This window comes from Rhinolophus sinicus, linkage group LG18, assembly GCF_036562045.2.
Source record: "Rhinolophus sinicus isolate RSC01 linkage group LG18, ASM3656204v1, whole genome shotgun sequence".
NCBI classification, from domain to species: domain Eukaryota; kingdom Metazoa; phylum Chordata; class Mammalia; order Chiroptera; family Rhinolophidae; genus Rhinolophus; species Rhinolophus sinicus.
In genome coordinates, this window is record NC_133767.1 from 13,259,342 (window position 1) to 13,277,386 (window position 18,045).

Sequence of the window (18,045 nt, forward strand, 5' to 3'; positions counted from 1 at the left end):
GCTTGTTTGTTCATTTATTGATGGTGGCCATTCTGACAGGTGTGAGATAATATGTCATTGTGTTTTTAACTTACATTTCTCTGCTGATTAGTGATGTTGAGCTTCTTTTCATGTATCTGTTGTTTGCCCCTTTTTGATGTTACAGATATGTTGACTGCATTTCGTGTCCTTTGCACATGTGTACGTAGCCAGGTTGTTGTGGGTTGAAGCATGCATGGCTGGTGAGGAACCAGAGGTGACACTTACAGACCACATGCGAGAGAAATGTGACTTTGAGAGTGGCCAGAAAAAAGGAGTTGCTTTAATTTTCGTGTTTGAATCCCAGGAAGAATGATCTATTTTGTTTACTGTTTACTCTTCATTTGTGATACTTACCTGCTTTTGTCCTTGTGCATTTGTACTTGGGAGTAAAGGTGCTTCTCATATTTCTTTATGATTGACATTAACCCCTTTCATATGATGCAAGTATTATTTAAGCTCCAGTTTTCTTAAACTGTTCTCAGTATGTCTTTATTATTATTTTCTACAGCATCAGCATTTTGAGAAGTCTCATTTTCTTTTAAGGCTAGGTTTTGGGGTTTTTGTTTGTTTGTTTGTTTGTTTTTTGATAATTTGATAGGTAGGTTTACTTTAATTTCCCCAAATTGCTATTCATCTAACGTGATGCCCAGTTGCTTTTTACACAATATATTCTTAAGCATTTTGACATTATAATTCAGTGTTTTTTAAACTTCCCATTGTTTTCCTTTAATTTGTATATCTGTGTTTGTCCCCATGTCACATGATTTGTTTTAAAGTGTATGATCAAAATCTAATAAGACTGGCCCTCCTCTTGTCTCTGTTTAAGTTTTCCTTTTTCAGAATTTGAAAAATATTCTTCTGTTTTATTTTCTCAAATGAACTTTCAAATCATTTTGACATTATTCTTAAGATATGCTAGTGTTCCATGTTACGGGCTGCTTTAGCTTAAGATCATAGTAGTGTATGACAGTTGGAGAGCTATTACTGTTGCTTAGTTTCTTATTTCCATTTCTGCTTAATTTCTAGATTTTGGATCATTGTTTGACTTGGAGAATGATCTTCCTGATGAGCTGATCCCCAATGGAGAATTAGGCCTTTTAAACAGTGGGAACCTTGTTCCAGATGCTGCTTCCAAACATAAACAACTGTCGGAGCTTCTGCGCGGAGGCAGTGGCTCTAGCATCAACCCAGGAATAGGAAATGTGAGTGCCAGCAGCCCCGTGCAGCAGGGCCTCGGCGGCCAGCCTCCAGGGCAGCCGAACAATGCGAACATGGCCAGCCTGGGTGCCATGGGCAAGAGCCCTCTGAACCAAGGAGATTCTGCAGCCCCCAGCCTGCCCAAGCAAGCGGCCAGCACCTCTGGGCCCACTCCCCCTGCTTCCCAACCACTGAATCCGCAAGCACAAAAGCAAGTGGGACTGGTGACCAGCAGCCCTGCCACGTCGCAGACCGGACCTGGGATCTGCATGAACGCTAACTTTAACCAGGCCCACCCAGGCCTCCTCAATAGTAACTCTGGCCATAGTTTAATGAACCAGGCCCAGCAGGGGCAGGCGCAAGTCATGAATGGATCTCTGGGGGCTGCTGGCAGAGGAAGGGGAGCTGGAATGCCGTACCCTGCTCCGGGCATGCAGGGGGCCACGAGCAGCGTGCTGGCCGAGACGTTAACACAGGTTTCGCCGCAAATTCCCAGTCATGCGGGACTGAACACGGCGCAGGCGGGAGGCATGACCAAGGTAAGTGTTGGTGCTTTGAATGCTTCCTACTAATCAGGGGCTTCTCCAGCCGAGTCATGGGGTAAAATGGGACAACGTGGCACCTTCCTGTCCTCCTTCAGGCTTTCCTCTTGCCCCGCCCACTTGGAAGAGACAGATTGGGTATCTGGAGCCCTTCTTTCTGGGATAAAGATCTCTACCCAAGTCTTTAAAATGGGAATTCTTAAACCAAAAGTAGAATAATGTGCACGTCAGGCAGTTGAAAACTTAGGAAATGCGTTTGAATTGATTGCCAGCTTTCAGCTTGTGAGGAAAATGTATGGAAATAGGACCATATGGTTGAAAGAAGCATTTCTTCTGCTGGGAATCAGCTTGTTGTATCAGTGAATCTGGTAAAGGCTGCTTTACCCAGCTGGCCGAGTGCTTACCCTCTTACACCCTTTTTACAATCACTAGGTAAAGTGTCTGTTGTCACAGTCTCCATTTTAACAACCAAGAAGTTGTGTTCCATCCAGGCTGGTCAGCTACTTACCACGGTTAACAGGGAAGAGCCACGGGCCCTCGGGTCCCAGAGGAAACTCAGAGCAGTGGTGAGATCCCTGAACGACAGCATCAGCGTCACCCGAGAGCTAGTTAGAAGTATAGAGCTCCTGACTAAGAACCTGGGGGTGGGCCCGGCATTCAGGGTTTTAAGAAGCCTCCGGGTGGTTGTGAGGCCTGCTCTAGGGAAAGGCCTGGGCTGGGGTTTGCAGCCACCAGCCTTGCAGCTGGTGTGGAGAATAGGAACCCAACTTGAAGAACCGGGAAGGCAAATGCCCAGATGGATGTGAGACAACTGGGAAAGATGAGATCTGACGAGGGAAGAGAAGTGCAGGCTGATTCCTATTGAAGGGACAAATGCCGGCGGAAGCGCTGAGACAAAAACGGCTTCTAAACTACAGCTCACGAGTGCACCGACTTCAGGCAATATTTGGTACAGCAAATTCCAGAACAGGAAAATGCTTTGGGCTGTTCTCTGAATTTGATAAGTCCCGAATAAGGAAAAGGGAGAAGTAAGAGTAGATCCCAGTTTCCCCACAAGGTTGATTACAAACATTAGGTGACAGACACGAAGTCCTATGACTGTCTTCGGTAAGGAGCAGATTTTTTTAAAAACCTTAAGAAATAAAAGTGAAGTAATTCCCAACATCAAAATTGCATTTATCTCTTTTGAAACATTAGCAAAGGGGAATAGGAACTTAATTTTAGTTGTCCCTGGCATTTGGAGAGAGGTCTGTATATGCTCGTGCCTTTTAGAGTTGCGTTGAGAAGGGATTTCTGATGGGTTTAGGATTCCTGGATAGATAACTTTGTTTGTTCCTTCCCGATTCACTCATTCCACTCCGTGCCACCCAGTTACAAAAAACTTTATCTTGGGGAATTTAAATGATTCACAAAAAAGTAGACATAATAGTATGATGCAAGTGTTCTCAATCTTTTTATAGTCTTAGGACTCCTGGATAATCTAAAAAAGTATCGAGGGCCCTGAAGAGATTTCTTTAAAATATGGATTGTATCTATTAATATTTGCCACACTAGATACTAAAGCAGACTTTTAAAACACAAGTACGTATTCCATTAGCCATTAAGCACAATGACATCACACGTCACAGAGCCTCTGGAGAACAACTCTCTTCTTAGGAGAGAGAGAGGGTGAAAAAGGCCAAGAATGTCTTAATGTTTTATGAAGCTATTTTGGGCCCTTGACTGTACTTGGAGAGCCATTGATAATGTGTCCCTAAAAGTTAGACTTGGCATACCTGAACATACGTCATTCTCACATGTAAATACCTGAACAATTTCTTCACATCATCAAATGTCCACTAAATATGCAAATTTCCAGTGGTCTCCTATGTCATAATTTGTTTTCTTCAGATTATTTTTCAGCATCTGAATAACTCATATTTCAGTCAGCTGATAGGGCTCTTGAGAATCTATCTATTAATCTCTATGATCGTTAACAGTTTATTTGAATCTGGTTATTCTGCTTGTTTGTTTTTTATTCTGGGGAGTTTCCTGCAGTCTGGGCTTTGCTGATTTCATCTCTGTCGCTTCGTGTTCCTCTGTCCACCCAGGTTTTTCATTCAGTCCTGGGGTTCTTTCCTTTGTACAGAGTGACCTCCCTTTCAAACAACACTTGGTACGTGTTCACTATTTGGAAAGTAAGCCCCTGTAGTGTTGGGTGGGCGGTCATAGTCATCTCTGTTGCCTGTAGGTAACCCCAGAAGGGTGACGTGAAGAAGGGGCGGGGACTGGCAATTTTGAAAAATTGTCACGGGACAAAAGAACTAATAGTGGTGGGCAAATAGTAAGAGCAGGAGACAAGTTCATTTTAAGCCATTCTTCTCTAGAACATAATGGTAGCAGAGCTAAATAAGATTTTAAAACGCACAGAGGGTAAAATTAACTTTTATAAAAGACAATTTTGTTTAAAAAATTATTACATAGGAAACACATATTTTCTATAAAAAGATTAGCTCTTATCATACCTTACAGATAACTACTTATCTGCAGATACATTTATTAACACACACTCTTTAAATACCAAATGGAACTAAACTACATAAGCATCTGTGCTGTTTTACCTAACGGTAGATACATAACACATATACATATAACAGCATGAGAGTACACACAGATTTTTCTTTTTTTTCCTACCGATAGCAAAATATCCCATTATCTGATTACCGTAATTTATTTATCTACTCCTCTGATGATGAACATTTGGGTTGTTTCCAACTTTTCATTAGTACAAACAATGCAACGAGCATATCCTTGTACAGGCAGTCCACACACATCCTGGGATAGAGTCTGGAAAAGGAGGTTACTGGGTCAGACTTTGTTAAAAGTTTTGTTTTTAGAAAGTAATTATACACATGGTTTAACAACAAACACCTGCCGCCCCCAGTAGCACTAAGGGTAAGAACTGAAAAGTTGATCTCCTTTAATTCTGGACCTTTTTTTCTCCCAAATTCTCTTACTAAAAGGCAACTACTATTTCTTATCTATCCTTCCAGAGATGGTCTGTGCATATAGAGGTGTGTGTGTGTGTAGATGGCTCTACTAAACATAAAGAGTAGTGTAGTATAACTAAGTGTGTGTGTGTGTGTGTGTGTGTGTGTGTGTGTAATACACCTCCTTCCTGCCATCTAACAGTAGTTAGGCGTTATTCTGTGTTAGATAGCGCTCTCAGTCCTTCTTACTAGATATGGTGCCGAAGTAGCTCCTGATTAGGTATCTTAATTTATAGGACTAGTGCCCCATTGGCTAGACAGTTAGGCTGTTTCCAGTGTTTTGCAGTTATAACAATTTTGATTTGTGTATACAGCTTTGTACATCTGAGTGTATCTGCCGGATAAATTCTTGGGAGTAAAATTTCTGGATTAAAGAATATTGACATTTTAAATACACATATTGCCAAACTTTCCAAAATATCGTTCAAAGTATATCCTCACCAGCAGCGAATGAGTCCCGGTCCCCTCAATTCTCACCAACGCTGATATCATTCTTTTCTGTTTGCCATTCTTTTACGTGAATTGTCTCTTAAGCAGTGTCTCTTCATAAGTTCATGGGCATTTGTATTTTGTTATTGATCATATTCTTTGTTTTCCTGATGCATTATTTCCCATTTCTTGTTGGTTTATATTCTTAATACTTGTATAGTAAAGGTGGTTTAAGCCTTTTAATAAATGCACATTTCCCCTTTTTTTATTTACTAACGTCTGCTATACTAGGAACATGGCCACATAAATTTACAATGGGGTAGTTCTTGTGATAGATGTGTTTTTACCAAATAGATGTTTTTGGTTTTTATAGAAATACATTTATCTGTTTTTTATGGCTTTTGGATTTTATGTCATGTCTGAAAATGTTTTCTCTATTACAAAATTATGAAATACTCTCATGGATATTTTCCTTTTATACCTTGGATCTTTAACTCAGAATTTATTTTGGCTTGAGTGAGTTATAGAGATCGAGCTACATACATGTTTTCCCCCCAAAATTATAGTAATCCCAGTACCATTTATTTAGATATTGCCAGTCTAGCTTCCCCCCACCCCCACTAATGTAACATACCGTTTTTGGTATATTTTGTGTAGTTTTTACATATATAAGGTTTGGGTCTAGTTCTGGACTCCTCTGTTTCATTGATCTTTGCCTATCCTGTGTTAGAAACTTACTACTCTAGCTGTATAATGAGTTTAGTATATGATGGAGCTGATTGCCCTTCATTCTTTTTCAAGAATCCAATATTTTCTTTGTCATTCTTATAAGACAGTCTGCCAGCCGTGTGGTTCTCAAACCGGTCTGAAAAATCAAAATTACTTGGGGAGTTTTAAAAAATGTGATGCCTGAAACCCATTGCAGGCGAATGAAGTAGAATCCAGGGTACGGTGTGAACAGTTATACAGTTATAGTTAGTTCCTCCTGACTTGCATGACAGCCACAGTTGAGAACCACTGTTTCAGATAAACTTTAGGACTGTTTTTCAGGTCCTTAAAAAACAAATAAAAATCGTGGAATTTGACTGGGATTGTATTGAACTTTATAAATCGTTTAAGGAGGAATTTGACAGGTTAGCAGTTTTGTGGCTTTCTGAGTTGTCTTAGGTATATACAGGTTGTCTTTTCATGCAGTGTTAAGTTGCTCAGAAGCATAGTATAGTTTTCTTTATATAAGTAATATGCATACACCTTGTTTTATTTATTTCTGGGTGTATTAATGAGTTTATTGTTGCTATTGAGAATGAGTTTTATTGCATCACCTATTTTAATACAGAAAAGATGTTGATGTGTGTATGTCACTTTGGTAACTTGGCCACTTTATGGAATTCTCTTATTCATTCTAATACTTTTGCAGGTGAGTCTCTTGGATTTTCCTAGTAGACAGTCATCTTTTGCATTATTAATAATTTTGTCTTCTCCTTTGCCAGTATTTCTACCAATGTTGATGCTCTTGGGCATCCCTGTCTTGGATCTCACTGAAATAGAGACTGTGTCGTGTGTTTTTTATTAAATATAATGTGAGCTTTGGTTTGCAGTCATTTTAAATTGGAGCATTATCCCTCATTTATTAAATACGGATTTTTATCAAGTTTCCTTTTGACATCTATGGGGATTACCCTGTAATTTTTCTCTTATTTATGTGACAAATTATCTCAGTAGAGTGGGTTTCCTAATATCAAATTGAACCGTCTCTGCAATTGTGAAATTAAAAGTTAATGTATTTCTGAATTTTATTTGCTAGTCTTTCATTTTGAAATTTTGCTTCTCACTAATCAATAGTGAGATTGATCTGTAGTGCTTTTTGTGTGTTTTGTTAGGTTTTGATTCAGTGTTGTGTTAACTTGGTCAAAAAGAGTTTGTAAGCCTTTCACATCTGTTCTCTGGAATGGTTTAGCATTTGAGTGATCTTTTTCTTGAAGAATTGAGAGACTTCACCTGTACAACTGTATGGGCCTGAAGCTTTTTCCTAGGGAATGACTTAAGATCTTTGACAACACTTGCTCTTTTTTATAAATATTGAACTTTTTAGACTTTTGGTCTTTTGGGTCAATATATTTTTCTTTTAGAAAAGTGTAAATTTACTTTTAGAAAAAAACTCAAATATTTAACTTTATTACTCATTAAAAAATATAAAGTGGGTACCATGTACTAGTCCTATGTTGCAGATTAAGAAATGGAGGCACACAGAATGGAGGATGTGGAAGAAAGTTGAGTAACTTTCCATGATCACACAGCCACCAAGTGGCAGAACCAGGATTGGCTCTCACGTAGTCTGGCTAAGGGTCTCTTAATCACTAACCTGTGCAGCCTGTTCTTGGGTCAGTTTTACAATTTCTACCTTAATAGAAATTGTTTCCATCCAGGCTTTAAAAACCATTAAGTTATGCAAAAATTCTTAAAATATTGGACTTTCTCAGTGTTTGTGATTATTTCCCCTTTCTCATTCCTAATTTTGTGTGACTCTCAAAATATTTAAAATTGAAAACAAGCCATTTCAACAACATGGCAATAATGTTAACAAGACATGGTATGATTAAAAACAAAAAACAAAACGAAATGACTTGTCCATTTCAACAGTAGCAAAAAAAAAAAAGTATGTTATCCTTTTTTGGAAGCATATTCTAGTTTTCTACTGAAAAGAACCCAACCTGCTTGTCTTTTAGAAGGAAAGCAAAAAGGCACTTGAGTGTCCAGCAGAATGTAGGTGGGATTTAGGAGCCATACAAACACTCAGGTTATTCTCCTGGCTACAGGTGTTGAGAGGTGGTGTTCTGCACAGAGAAGGTGGCAGAGGAAGCCAAAAGCTGGTAGAAAGAGGAGGGTGTGTGATGTGTCTGGCCAACGAGTGCAGAATCTTTGAGGCTGATAAAAGTGTGCTTTTGTGGCTTTAGAAATCCTTTTAGTCCTCCCTTACAAGTTACAAATCTGAAAAGGGACCAAAATAGTTTGTATGGTAAGTCTTCTTCACAGGGGGTTAGATTAGTGCTTATTTTTTGGCAAGGTTTTTGAAGTACTCTTCCTTTTTAGAAAGTGGTCAGAAATCACAGAGCTTGCCTTTGCCTGGGCCTCTCCCTGAGGGGTAAAGATTTTAATTTTGATCCAGACCTCTTGGACCCAGTCAACCAACATTTTGGTCTCGGAGGATAAAGCAGTGGTTCTCAGACTTGAGTGTCCAGCAGAATCACTGCAGGCTTGTTAACTCAGAATGCTGGGGCCCTCCCCAGAGTTCCTGATTCAGCAGGTTTGGGGTGGGTCCCGAGACTTTGCATTCCTTGCCAGTCCCAGGTGACCCTATTTGTGCTGGTTAGGGACCAGCCCCCCTCTGAGAACCTGTATACTGAAGAAATGGATTAGCCAGAATATAGTCAGTGGAGAGTTAGAGCTGGTAAAGGAATAAAGGACTCATCCACTTTCCCTATTTTGGAATGATAATTGGGAATTTCTAGTATTTAATAGCAAGAAAAACAATACTGTACATTTGTCTGATGCTTTCCTCTTTTTCATGTAATGTATCTTATCTGATCCTTAAAATAATGCACAGAAAATAAGGGAATTTTATATTAAGTAAACCTTAATTTGGCCTTTTGAAAAAGATCACAATGAAAAAATGGTCATTCCATAGAATTAATACTGTGTACTGTGAGGTGCATATAGCTCTGTAGACAGGTTTTTGACAGAAATACTAAGCAGTCTTCTGCTGACTTAGTCTTATCGTGACTTTAATGGAAGGTGATCATAGTTGTCCTTCAGAATATGTGATTCAGGATGTGCCTAACTTCCCATGATAATTATCCGTGAATTTATTTCTTTCTAAAACTTTTTAATGAATGAGATTGATATATATATATATATATATATATATATATATATATATACACACACACACACACACACACACACACACACATATATGTGTATATACACATATAAATATATAAAATGAGTAGTAGCATCCGCAGCAGCCCAGACTGCCTTCCTCAGAATACAGTGCAGCTAAGTGCTTCAAAGCAGAGTTTGGGCTGGAGTAAGCTGCCTCAGTTCAGAGCCAGGCTCCACTAATCATTAAGCCCTGAGAAAATGACATCACCATTCTGGGTCTTAGGGTTTTTTGTATTTGTCATGCGGATACTAGTAGTACCTGCCTTTGGGACTTGTGCAGATTAAAGGGGGGATAATAATCTCTCTCACAGAATTGTGCTGCTTACATGAGCTGGCGTATGTATAGTTCTTAGCACAGTGCCTGCGTTTACTGAAAAACTTAGAGAAGATTAGTTAGTTGGCGAGGTGCTTTCTTAAAGGATATGAGATAATCACAGAACATTTGAAGTGATAGTGAGACTGCTTTCCTAATGTTTTCAGAGAACATTTTCTAATAATAAAAAGTTTATGCTTATTTTACAAAATTTGCAAATCTAGAGGATACCACAGCACCGGTACATAATTCTGTTACACAGTTGCTAGTGTTAAGTTTTTGATGTTTTTACTACCAGTCTTTTATCTGTAATTATGTGTCTTTATAGTCAAAGTTGGAGTTGTATTTCTTTCTTCCAGTTAACTTTGTAACTGATTATTTTCTGTAACAAACTGAATGAATGTTTTACATAATAGCAACACTGAATACTTTGATTTGCTAAGTCTTCCTGCTGACTACTTTGAAGAGCAATACTTTTACCATCAGTCTTTCTGGTTACTTTCCAACTAAAGGTCAACTATCTGGAGTTAAAGACCTACATGTTTTAATTTTTAAAATATTTTATTGTTTGCATTTTATCACTGATGGTGAAATGCACAGATCTTATAAGTGTTAGTTTGATTCATTTGTCAAAACTTGTGCAAGTATAACCCACACCCCTATCAAGATACAGGGCATTTCATTACCCCAGAAGATTCCTTTGTGTTTCTCCCTTTTCCTGTCCTTTCACCCCCATCCTGGGAGTGACTACTGATTTCCTTCACCACGGATGAATTTTACCTGTTCTCAAACTTCATATAAATGGAACCACGTAGTAATGTGCTTTTTTTTGCAATGCTGCTTTTGCATGCAGCTCGTTTTTGAGATTCATCCGTGTTGCCTGAATCACTAGTTCTTTTTATTGCTAAATAGTATTTGATTGTGTAAATATGCCATGGTTTGTTTATCCAGTCTCCTATTCATGGACATTGTGGTGGTTTCTGCTGTGGAGCTATTAAGAATAAAGTTTCTGTGATCATTTTTGTGCAGGTTTTTGTGAGGACATACACATTTTCATTTCTGTTGGATAAATAACTAGGAATGGAATTGACTGAGTGAGGAGAGGTCTGTTTCTGGACTGGAGAGTCTAGGAATCGGCAAGCCTATGGGCCAGATCTGATCTGTGGACTATTTTGATGTGGCCCACAGCTTAAGAATGGTTATTATAATTTTAAAGGGTTGATTAAAAATAAACTAAGAAGCAAATGAAAGAATTGGGAATGGAAAACATAGGTCGCCTAAGACTGAACTATTTACTAACTGACCCTTTACAGAAAAAGTTTGCTACCCTGTTCTAGTCTATTCCATTGATCCATGTGTCCATTTCTTTAGCTTTATATAGGAAGTATTAAAGTTGCTTAGTTTCACATTTTTATTTGTTTAATTTCTAGATTTTTGTATCACTGTTTGACTTCTTTGTTGCAGGTATGGACAAATAGAATTGATTTTTCTGTATTAACATTATATCTTGTAACCTTGTTAAACTCACTTATTAGTTCTGTTAGTTATTTGATAGATGCCTTAGAGTTTTTTAGATCATGTTGTCTTATTATTAAAGTTTATTGGGGTGACAATTGTTAGTAAAGTTACATAGATTTCAGGTGTACAATTCTGTACTACATCATCTATATGTCACATTGTGTGTTCACCACCCAGAGTCAGTTCTCCTTCTATCACCATATATTGCAAGTCATTTTGTCTTTGAATAAAGATAGTTTTACTTCTTCCTTTGTAATCTGTAGGCCTTTTATTTTTCTGGCTTTACTGCTTTGCCTGAGATCTCCAGTACAATATTTAATAAAAGGGGTGAGAGCATACATCCCTTGTCTTATTCTTGATCTGTGGAAGAAACATTCAGTTGTTTACTATTAAGTTAAAGGCTTTTAAAGGTATCCTTCATCAGACTGAGGAAGGTCCTAGGTTGGTGAGTCTTTTGATCATAAATGATTGCTGAATTTTTTCAAATACTTTTTCTGCATCTAGTGAGATGGTTTTCTTTATTCTTTTAACGTGGTGAAATACATCCTTCTGAATGTTGAACCAGCCCGGCATTTCTGGGTTAACCGCACTTGATCTTAATGTATTATCCTTTTTATATGTTACTGGATCTGATTTATTAAAACATTGTTCATGACATACTCATCTGTATTCATGAGGGACGTAGGTCTATATTTTCTTACAATGTCCTTATTTAGTTTTGATATCAAGAGTATATTGGCTTCGTAAAATTACTTGGGAATTGTTCCTTCTTTGCTTCTTTTCTGAAAGTTTGTCTACGGTTAGCATTATTTATGCCTTAAATGTTTGATAAAATTCACCAGTAAAACCGTCTGGGTCTGGAATTTTCCTTGTGGGAAAGTTTTAATTATGATTCAGTTAGTTTAATAGGTATAGGCTATTGAATTTTTCATGTCTTCTTGTGTTAATTTTGGTAATTTGTGGTTTCAAGGAATTGATCTAAGTTTTTAAATTTATTTGGCATGAAGATGTTCATAATAGTCCCCTAATTCCCTTTTAATGCCTGTAGACTGTCCAGTGTCCCCTCTTTCAGTCTGATATTTATGATTTGTGTTTATTTGACCTCTTGTTTTTTTCCTGATCAGCCCAGGTAGGGCTTTGTCAACTTGATTGCTATTTTCAAGCAACCAGCTTTTGATTTGTCAGTTTTTTCTTGTTTTCTATATCATTGATTCTACCTTTGTTATTTTCTTTCTTCTATTTATTTTGGGTTTTCTTTGCTTTTTCTGGCCTCTGGGGGATGCGCTTTGATCATTGATTTTGGACTTGCCCAGTATTAACTTTTGAACAATAAATTCCTCCCTAAATATTGCTCTGTACTGCATCCCACAGATTTTGATATGTTTTGTTTTATTATTTAGTTCAAAATATTTTTATATTTTACTTAGGATTTCTTCTTTGACTCATGTTTTTATGTAGAAGTGTGTTGCTTAATTTTTAAATAGTTGGGAGTTTTACTGATATTATTTTGTTGTTGATTTTTAATTCCATTGTGGTTAGAGAACATGCTCTGTATGATTCTTTGTCCTTTGAAATTTGAGACTAGTTTTATGACCCAGCACATGGTCTGTCTTGATGAATGTTCTACATACTCTCAAAGAGAACGTGCATCTTACAGTTGGAGGGTGTAGTGTTTTGCAAATGTCAGGGTAAGTTGGCCGATTGTGTTCAAATCAGTTATAGCCTCAGTGTTTTTTTGTCTCATCTATCAATTACTGAGAGAAGAGTATTAAAATATCCAACTATATTTATAGATTTGTGGGGGGTTTTTTAGTCAGAATGAAATCTGACTGCTTATTTCATGTGTTTTGAAACCCTTTCATTTGGTGAATATACATTTTGGCTTATTATGTCTTCCTGATGAATTGGGCCTTTTATCATTCCAAATATTCCTCTTTATTCCTATTAATATTCCTTATCTTGAAATCTTTGTCTCAGTAACCTAGCCACTGCTACTTTCTTATGATTAATATTTTCAAAGTATATCTTTTTTACCCTCTTGTCTGTGTCTTTATACTGGGGGTGCCAAAAAAATGTATACACATTTTAAGAGATGCTATCCATGTATTACTTTCTAAGTTGAATTGAATTTTGTAGCAATGTGGAGTATGATGTTCGCTCAAAAGATGGCATTAATCAAATGAATGCTAGTGTCACCCTGCGACAGGCAGGGCAGTCAAAGAAGATGGCGGAAGCACAGTTGTCTTTTGAGGAGCTCAAGACCATTATGAAGAGGTATTTGAAATTTGAGAACATTGTGGAAATACGGCAGTGGAGGTGTGAGTATGCTCTAGAACCTCCAACTTAACACCCCTTGACTTCTACCTATGGGGCACCTTAAAGGATGTGGTGTACTGTAGAAAAACCGGCTACGCTGACGGTGCTTCGGGAAGAAATTGAAATGGCATGCGCAGCGATACAAGTGAACACTTTGGTCAGCATTGCTGAAGCAGTAGTTCGCCGTCATCAGAAGTGTCTGGACGCCGATGGTAACCACTTTGAGCACCTCCTGTAATTGCAGAAGTCAAACGTGACTTGTATTCTTTTGTTATTGGTGTATATTGAGTATTACAATTTCAATACAGTTTTTTTCCTTTCTTAAAATGTGTATACACTTTTTTGGCGCCCTCTGTATTTAAACTGTTTCTTGTAAAGAGCATATAGTTGGAACTTGTTTTTAATTTATTCTGACAATCTTAGTCTTTTAATTTATTTATGTTAAATGTTGATATAGTTGGATTTAGGTCTCCCGTCTTGCTGTTTGTTTTCTATTTGTCCCTTCTATGTACTGTTTCTTTCATGCCCTTCCTTTGAAGGCTAATTCCAACATCTCTGTCATCTCTGTGCTTGTTTCATTTGCAGTTTTTGTTTATTTAAATATATAATCCCTGGTTATGGGTCACATTTTTCTGCCTCTTGCATGTTCGGTCATTTGTGACTGTGTAGTGAATATTGTGACTATGTTGTTGAATATTAATTCTGTTGTCTTCCTTGACAGAATTTGGGTTTTGTTTTGGCAGATGATTGGTTCACAAATCAGTCTGATCCTTTCAAGGTTTTATTAAACATTCTTAAGACAGGTCTTGAGTAGCCTTGCTCCTCATGCATGGTCTTTTTGGGGTTTTAGCTCAGTTCCTGGGATGTTTAGCAAGGTCTTGAATTTCTGATGGGTCAGAACTTCTGTGTCTCCAGCACTCTGCCCCCCCTGGAATCCGTTCCATTGTCTTTAAGCCTCTTTCCGACTCTTCCGTGGTCCTGCTCTCTGTTGCCTGTGGATCTCTGCAGTTCGTTATTTGGTGCCTGTGGTTTCTTGCTTGGGAAATTTGCCTGATTCCAACAAATAGAATTTCTGGAGGTGGGCGTTTTGAAACTGTGATCCTGACCCTTAGGCCAGCCCCCACCACGGCAAGTGCGGCAGCCTCAGATGGGCTAACGGGACAGGCTTCCACTTGTGTGGCAGGAGACAGCTGCGGATTGTGAGGAAGTTTGGAAACATCATTGTATCCAGGCTTTAACGTCACCCAGGAACTACTCGACAGGTGAAAAGTTTGGCTCTCAGAAATCAAATATTACACGTAGGGTCACAGTTGGGAGATGGCTGCCCAATATTCAAAGCCTGGGTCTGTCTGAAGCCTCTGCTCTTTGTATTCCTCTGGGTGCTTTCTTACCAATACAGACATTTTAGAAACTGTTCTCAAGTCCAGCCAATTCATCAATTTCTCTCTCTCTCTCTCTCTCTCTCTCTCAGACTTTAGCACAGATTTGGATAGTGCTTTCTAAATTTTAGAAACTCTCCTGGGGATCTTGTTAAAATCCAAATTCTGATTGGGGAGGTCTTGGAAGTGGGGCGCTGGATGGGCTTTTCTAACCAGCTGTAAGGGGTACGGTAGCTGTGCTCTGGACTCTGGAAGATGTCCGTTTTGATGACGTGAGCTTACATTAGGGTGTATATTGGGGCCCGTTGGTGACTGGATAGGTCACACTTTAGAAGTGATCTCTGTTATTTCTTCATTGTTCAATGTAGAAAGTTGGGAAGTGCTAAACCTAACATTCTCTATGTAAATGGGTCCAGAGCATGACTTAAAGGATTGACTTCTGCAAAATGTTTCTGCAGTATTTTGGGAAGAGTTACATTTACTGTAGACAGTAATTTACTGTCCACCTGTCACCTAGTTAAAATATTCAGGTTTTTTATGTTGATTCCTGTGCAATACTTTTAGCATTTTCCAGAATTATATAAAATTTCAGTATGATCTTGTTATGAACAATTATAACAATTTTACTCTTCCCGAGTTACAGTAAGAGCAGGCAAAGAGTGACATTTCCGGGTGCCCATTGTACTGGGCACGGTGCTGCTTGCTTGGTCTGCAACACGATCTTGCTTCACCTTGTGTTTATAATCCTGTGAGGTAGGGGCCACCACATGGAATAAAATATTCTGAGCCACTTTCCTGCCTCCTAGGAAACTATTCAAGATGACCCCTGTTAGAAAGTGGCAGGCTCTGACTTACAACCGTCTGTGTCTGACTCCAAAGTCTGTACTTTTTCTACTACACCATTTTATCTGTAATATATATACAGCAAGATTCAAAATATGGTGGGGAAGTGTATAATAGCAAATTTTCTGCGTACGGATCAGGTTTAACCCCCATCTGTGACATGTATAGAAAAGGTAACTTGGAGAGTGAGTCTAATTTCCCAGGAGTATTTTTCATTGCTTGGAAGGATTTACTGCTTACACCTTTCTAGAAACACACCACCCATGTATATACTGTGCCTGTGGTCTGATTGGGCTGTGGCTCTCAGTCTGAAATAGTAATTCAGCCAAGCAGGTTTGCAAGACCCATAAAGAAGTCACTTTTCTGGCTAGTGAAATTGTGTGTTTACCTCACACGCAGGAGGCCAGCATAATTATAATTTCTTTAAATGTGATTTTTTAAAGTGATCTTGATGCATAAATTTTTTTATATATACGCTATACTACTATAGCAAAGAAAAGTTTGGTGTGTGACTTTCTGGGTTTATTTTCAAACCACACAAAAGAACAATATAATCACCACCTATGTTTCCATTAGTCAGAATTGACACATATTAATATTTATCAAATTTTCTTCATAGTTTTTCTCCATTTTTAAAGTAGACTTCTTTTTTAGGATAGTCTTAGATTTACAGAAAAATTGGAAGATAGTACAGAGGGTTCCCATATCTCCCTGCCACCCCACACCCCACCCCCACACAGTTTCCCCTAATTATTACCTTACTTTAGTATATATAGTACATTTGTCACAATTAATGAACCAATATTGATACATTATTATTAACTGAACTCTAGGAGAAATCTGTCTAAAGTCCTCTCTGTTGTAGAATACCATCCAGGACACCGCATTACATTTACTGTTAGGTCTCCTTAGGCTCCTCTTGGCTGGGATACTTTCTCGGACTTTCCTTGTTTTTGATGACCGTGACAGTTCTGAGGAGTACTGGTTAGGTGTCTTTAGGATGCCCACTATTGGGATCTGATGTTTTTCTCATGATAAGACTGGGGGCTCTGGGGTTATTGAAGAAAAACCATGCTGATAAAGTGTCATTTTTGTCACATATCGAGGTGTGTGTCATAAACATGACATCACCCCACTGTGGGAATTGAACGGCAACCTCATTGTTGAGAGCTCCTGCTCTAACCAACGGAGCCATCCGGCCGCCCCCTCCGGCAGCTCAGCGGCAGCTCGTTGTCTTCAGTCTAGTTGTGGAGGGCGCAGCTCACTGGCCCATGTGGGAATCGAACCGGCAACCGTGTTGTTCAGAGCTCGCACTCTAACCAACTGAGCCATCCGGCTGCCTCCTTCATAGTTTCTTAAATAAATGAAATCAAATTTAACAGATTAAAAATCTTAAATATCTTATACATGATGACATATTCATCTTGCCTTTTAAAGAAATGTGGTATTAACATAAATATGTATAGTTTTAATTAATTTATAACTTCTATTCATGACTTTTTAAATTGTTCCTTGTATTTTTTTTTCTATTACAATTTTCTCTATTGTGCATTCTTTTGAAGGTAAACATGACACTGGGAACTTTGCCTCTTACAAGAGGTTCAAATAACAGATGTGGCTGAATCTCAGAAACGGGAGTTTTGTCTTAGTGATTTTTTAAAATAAAGATGTACTGGCTCACAAAAGGAGTTTCCCCCAAGTATCTTCTTGGATCATCTTTGATTTGCTTGGTAAAACGCATTCTGCAAAAATTTCTTTTTTGTTTTTTTGGTTGTCTGCTGGGGACGTGAGCACCTTTCCTGAATGTGCTAATGAGGCAGGTGTGTGGAGCGCTCTACTCAGCACCTCGTCTCAGCTGTGAATTGATGACATTTTCTATTCAGGAGGTGCATTGGGTTGTATAGTTACCAGTGTGTCGTAATTCCAAGGCCATAGTTGTGTATATGTACATCTGTGCATGTTGTTGTATATTTTAGGATAAGAATGTGGCACTTTGGTTTGTGGCTTATGAAAAATACTGCATGATCTGAAGTAATGTGATTGCAGTGGTTGCTTTGTTATTTACCAAGTGAAAGCTTCATGCCCTCAATAATGAGCCGTATTACTCACTTCATGTTTTTCTGCCAAGTATATGAAGAATGAACTGGAAAATAAGCCATCTTAAATCTTTTCTAGAACAAGGCAAGAAATAGATAATACGGGGAAACGCCAGCTTCAGACATCGTATTAGAATTATTGACTGTGTATTGGTATAGTTAGAATGCATGCCTGTTTTCAGTATTGCAGAAAATCTATTCGCTTTAAAGAATCCTGATGGTAGAGGTTTCCTATGCTCTATTTTTGGAAAGCGATCTCAAAGCCACCTCAAGATTGCACAGTGCTTTGTGGTTTTCAGAGTGTTTTCCTATGTGCCATTTCATTTCAGTTGGGAACAGGAAGTGCGCGCAGCCCTCTGTGCGGGCTGCGTTCAGGGGCGTATGATCTCAGCGAGGAGCAGCCATATTGACGGGGACGGA

At 38.5% G+C, this 18,045-nt stretch overlaps 1 protein-coding gene across 1 annotated transcript in view; it reads left to right on the forward strand.

Annotated features, from left to right (window-relative positions):
- Positions 1 to 18,045, forward strand: part of CREBBP (CREB binding lysine acetyltransferase) — a 128,091-nt gene that overhangs the window by 23,095 nt on the left and 86,951 nt on the right. Inside the window, 1 exon segment of the mRNA XM_074322705.1 lies at positions 1,048 to 1,757. Within this exon segment, the coding sequence (XP_074178806.1) occupies positions 1,048 to 1,757 (710 nt within the window).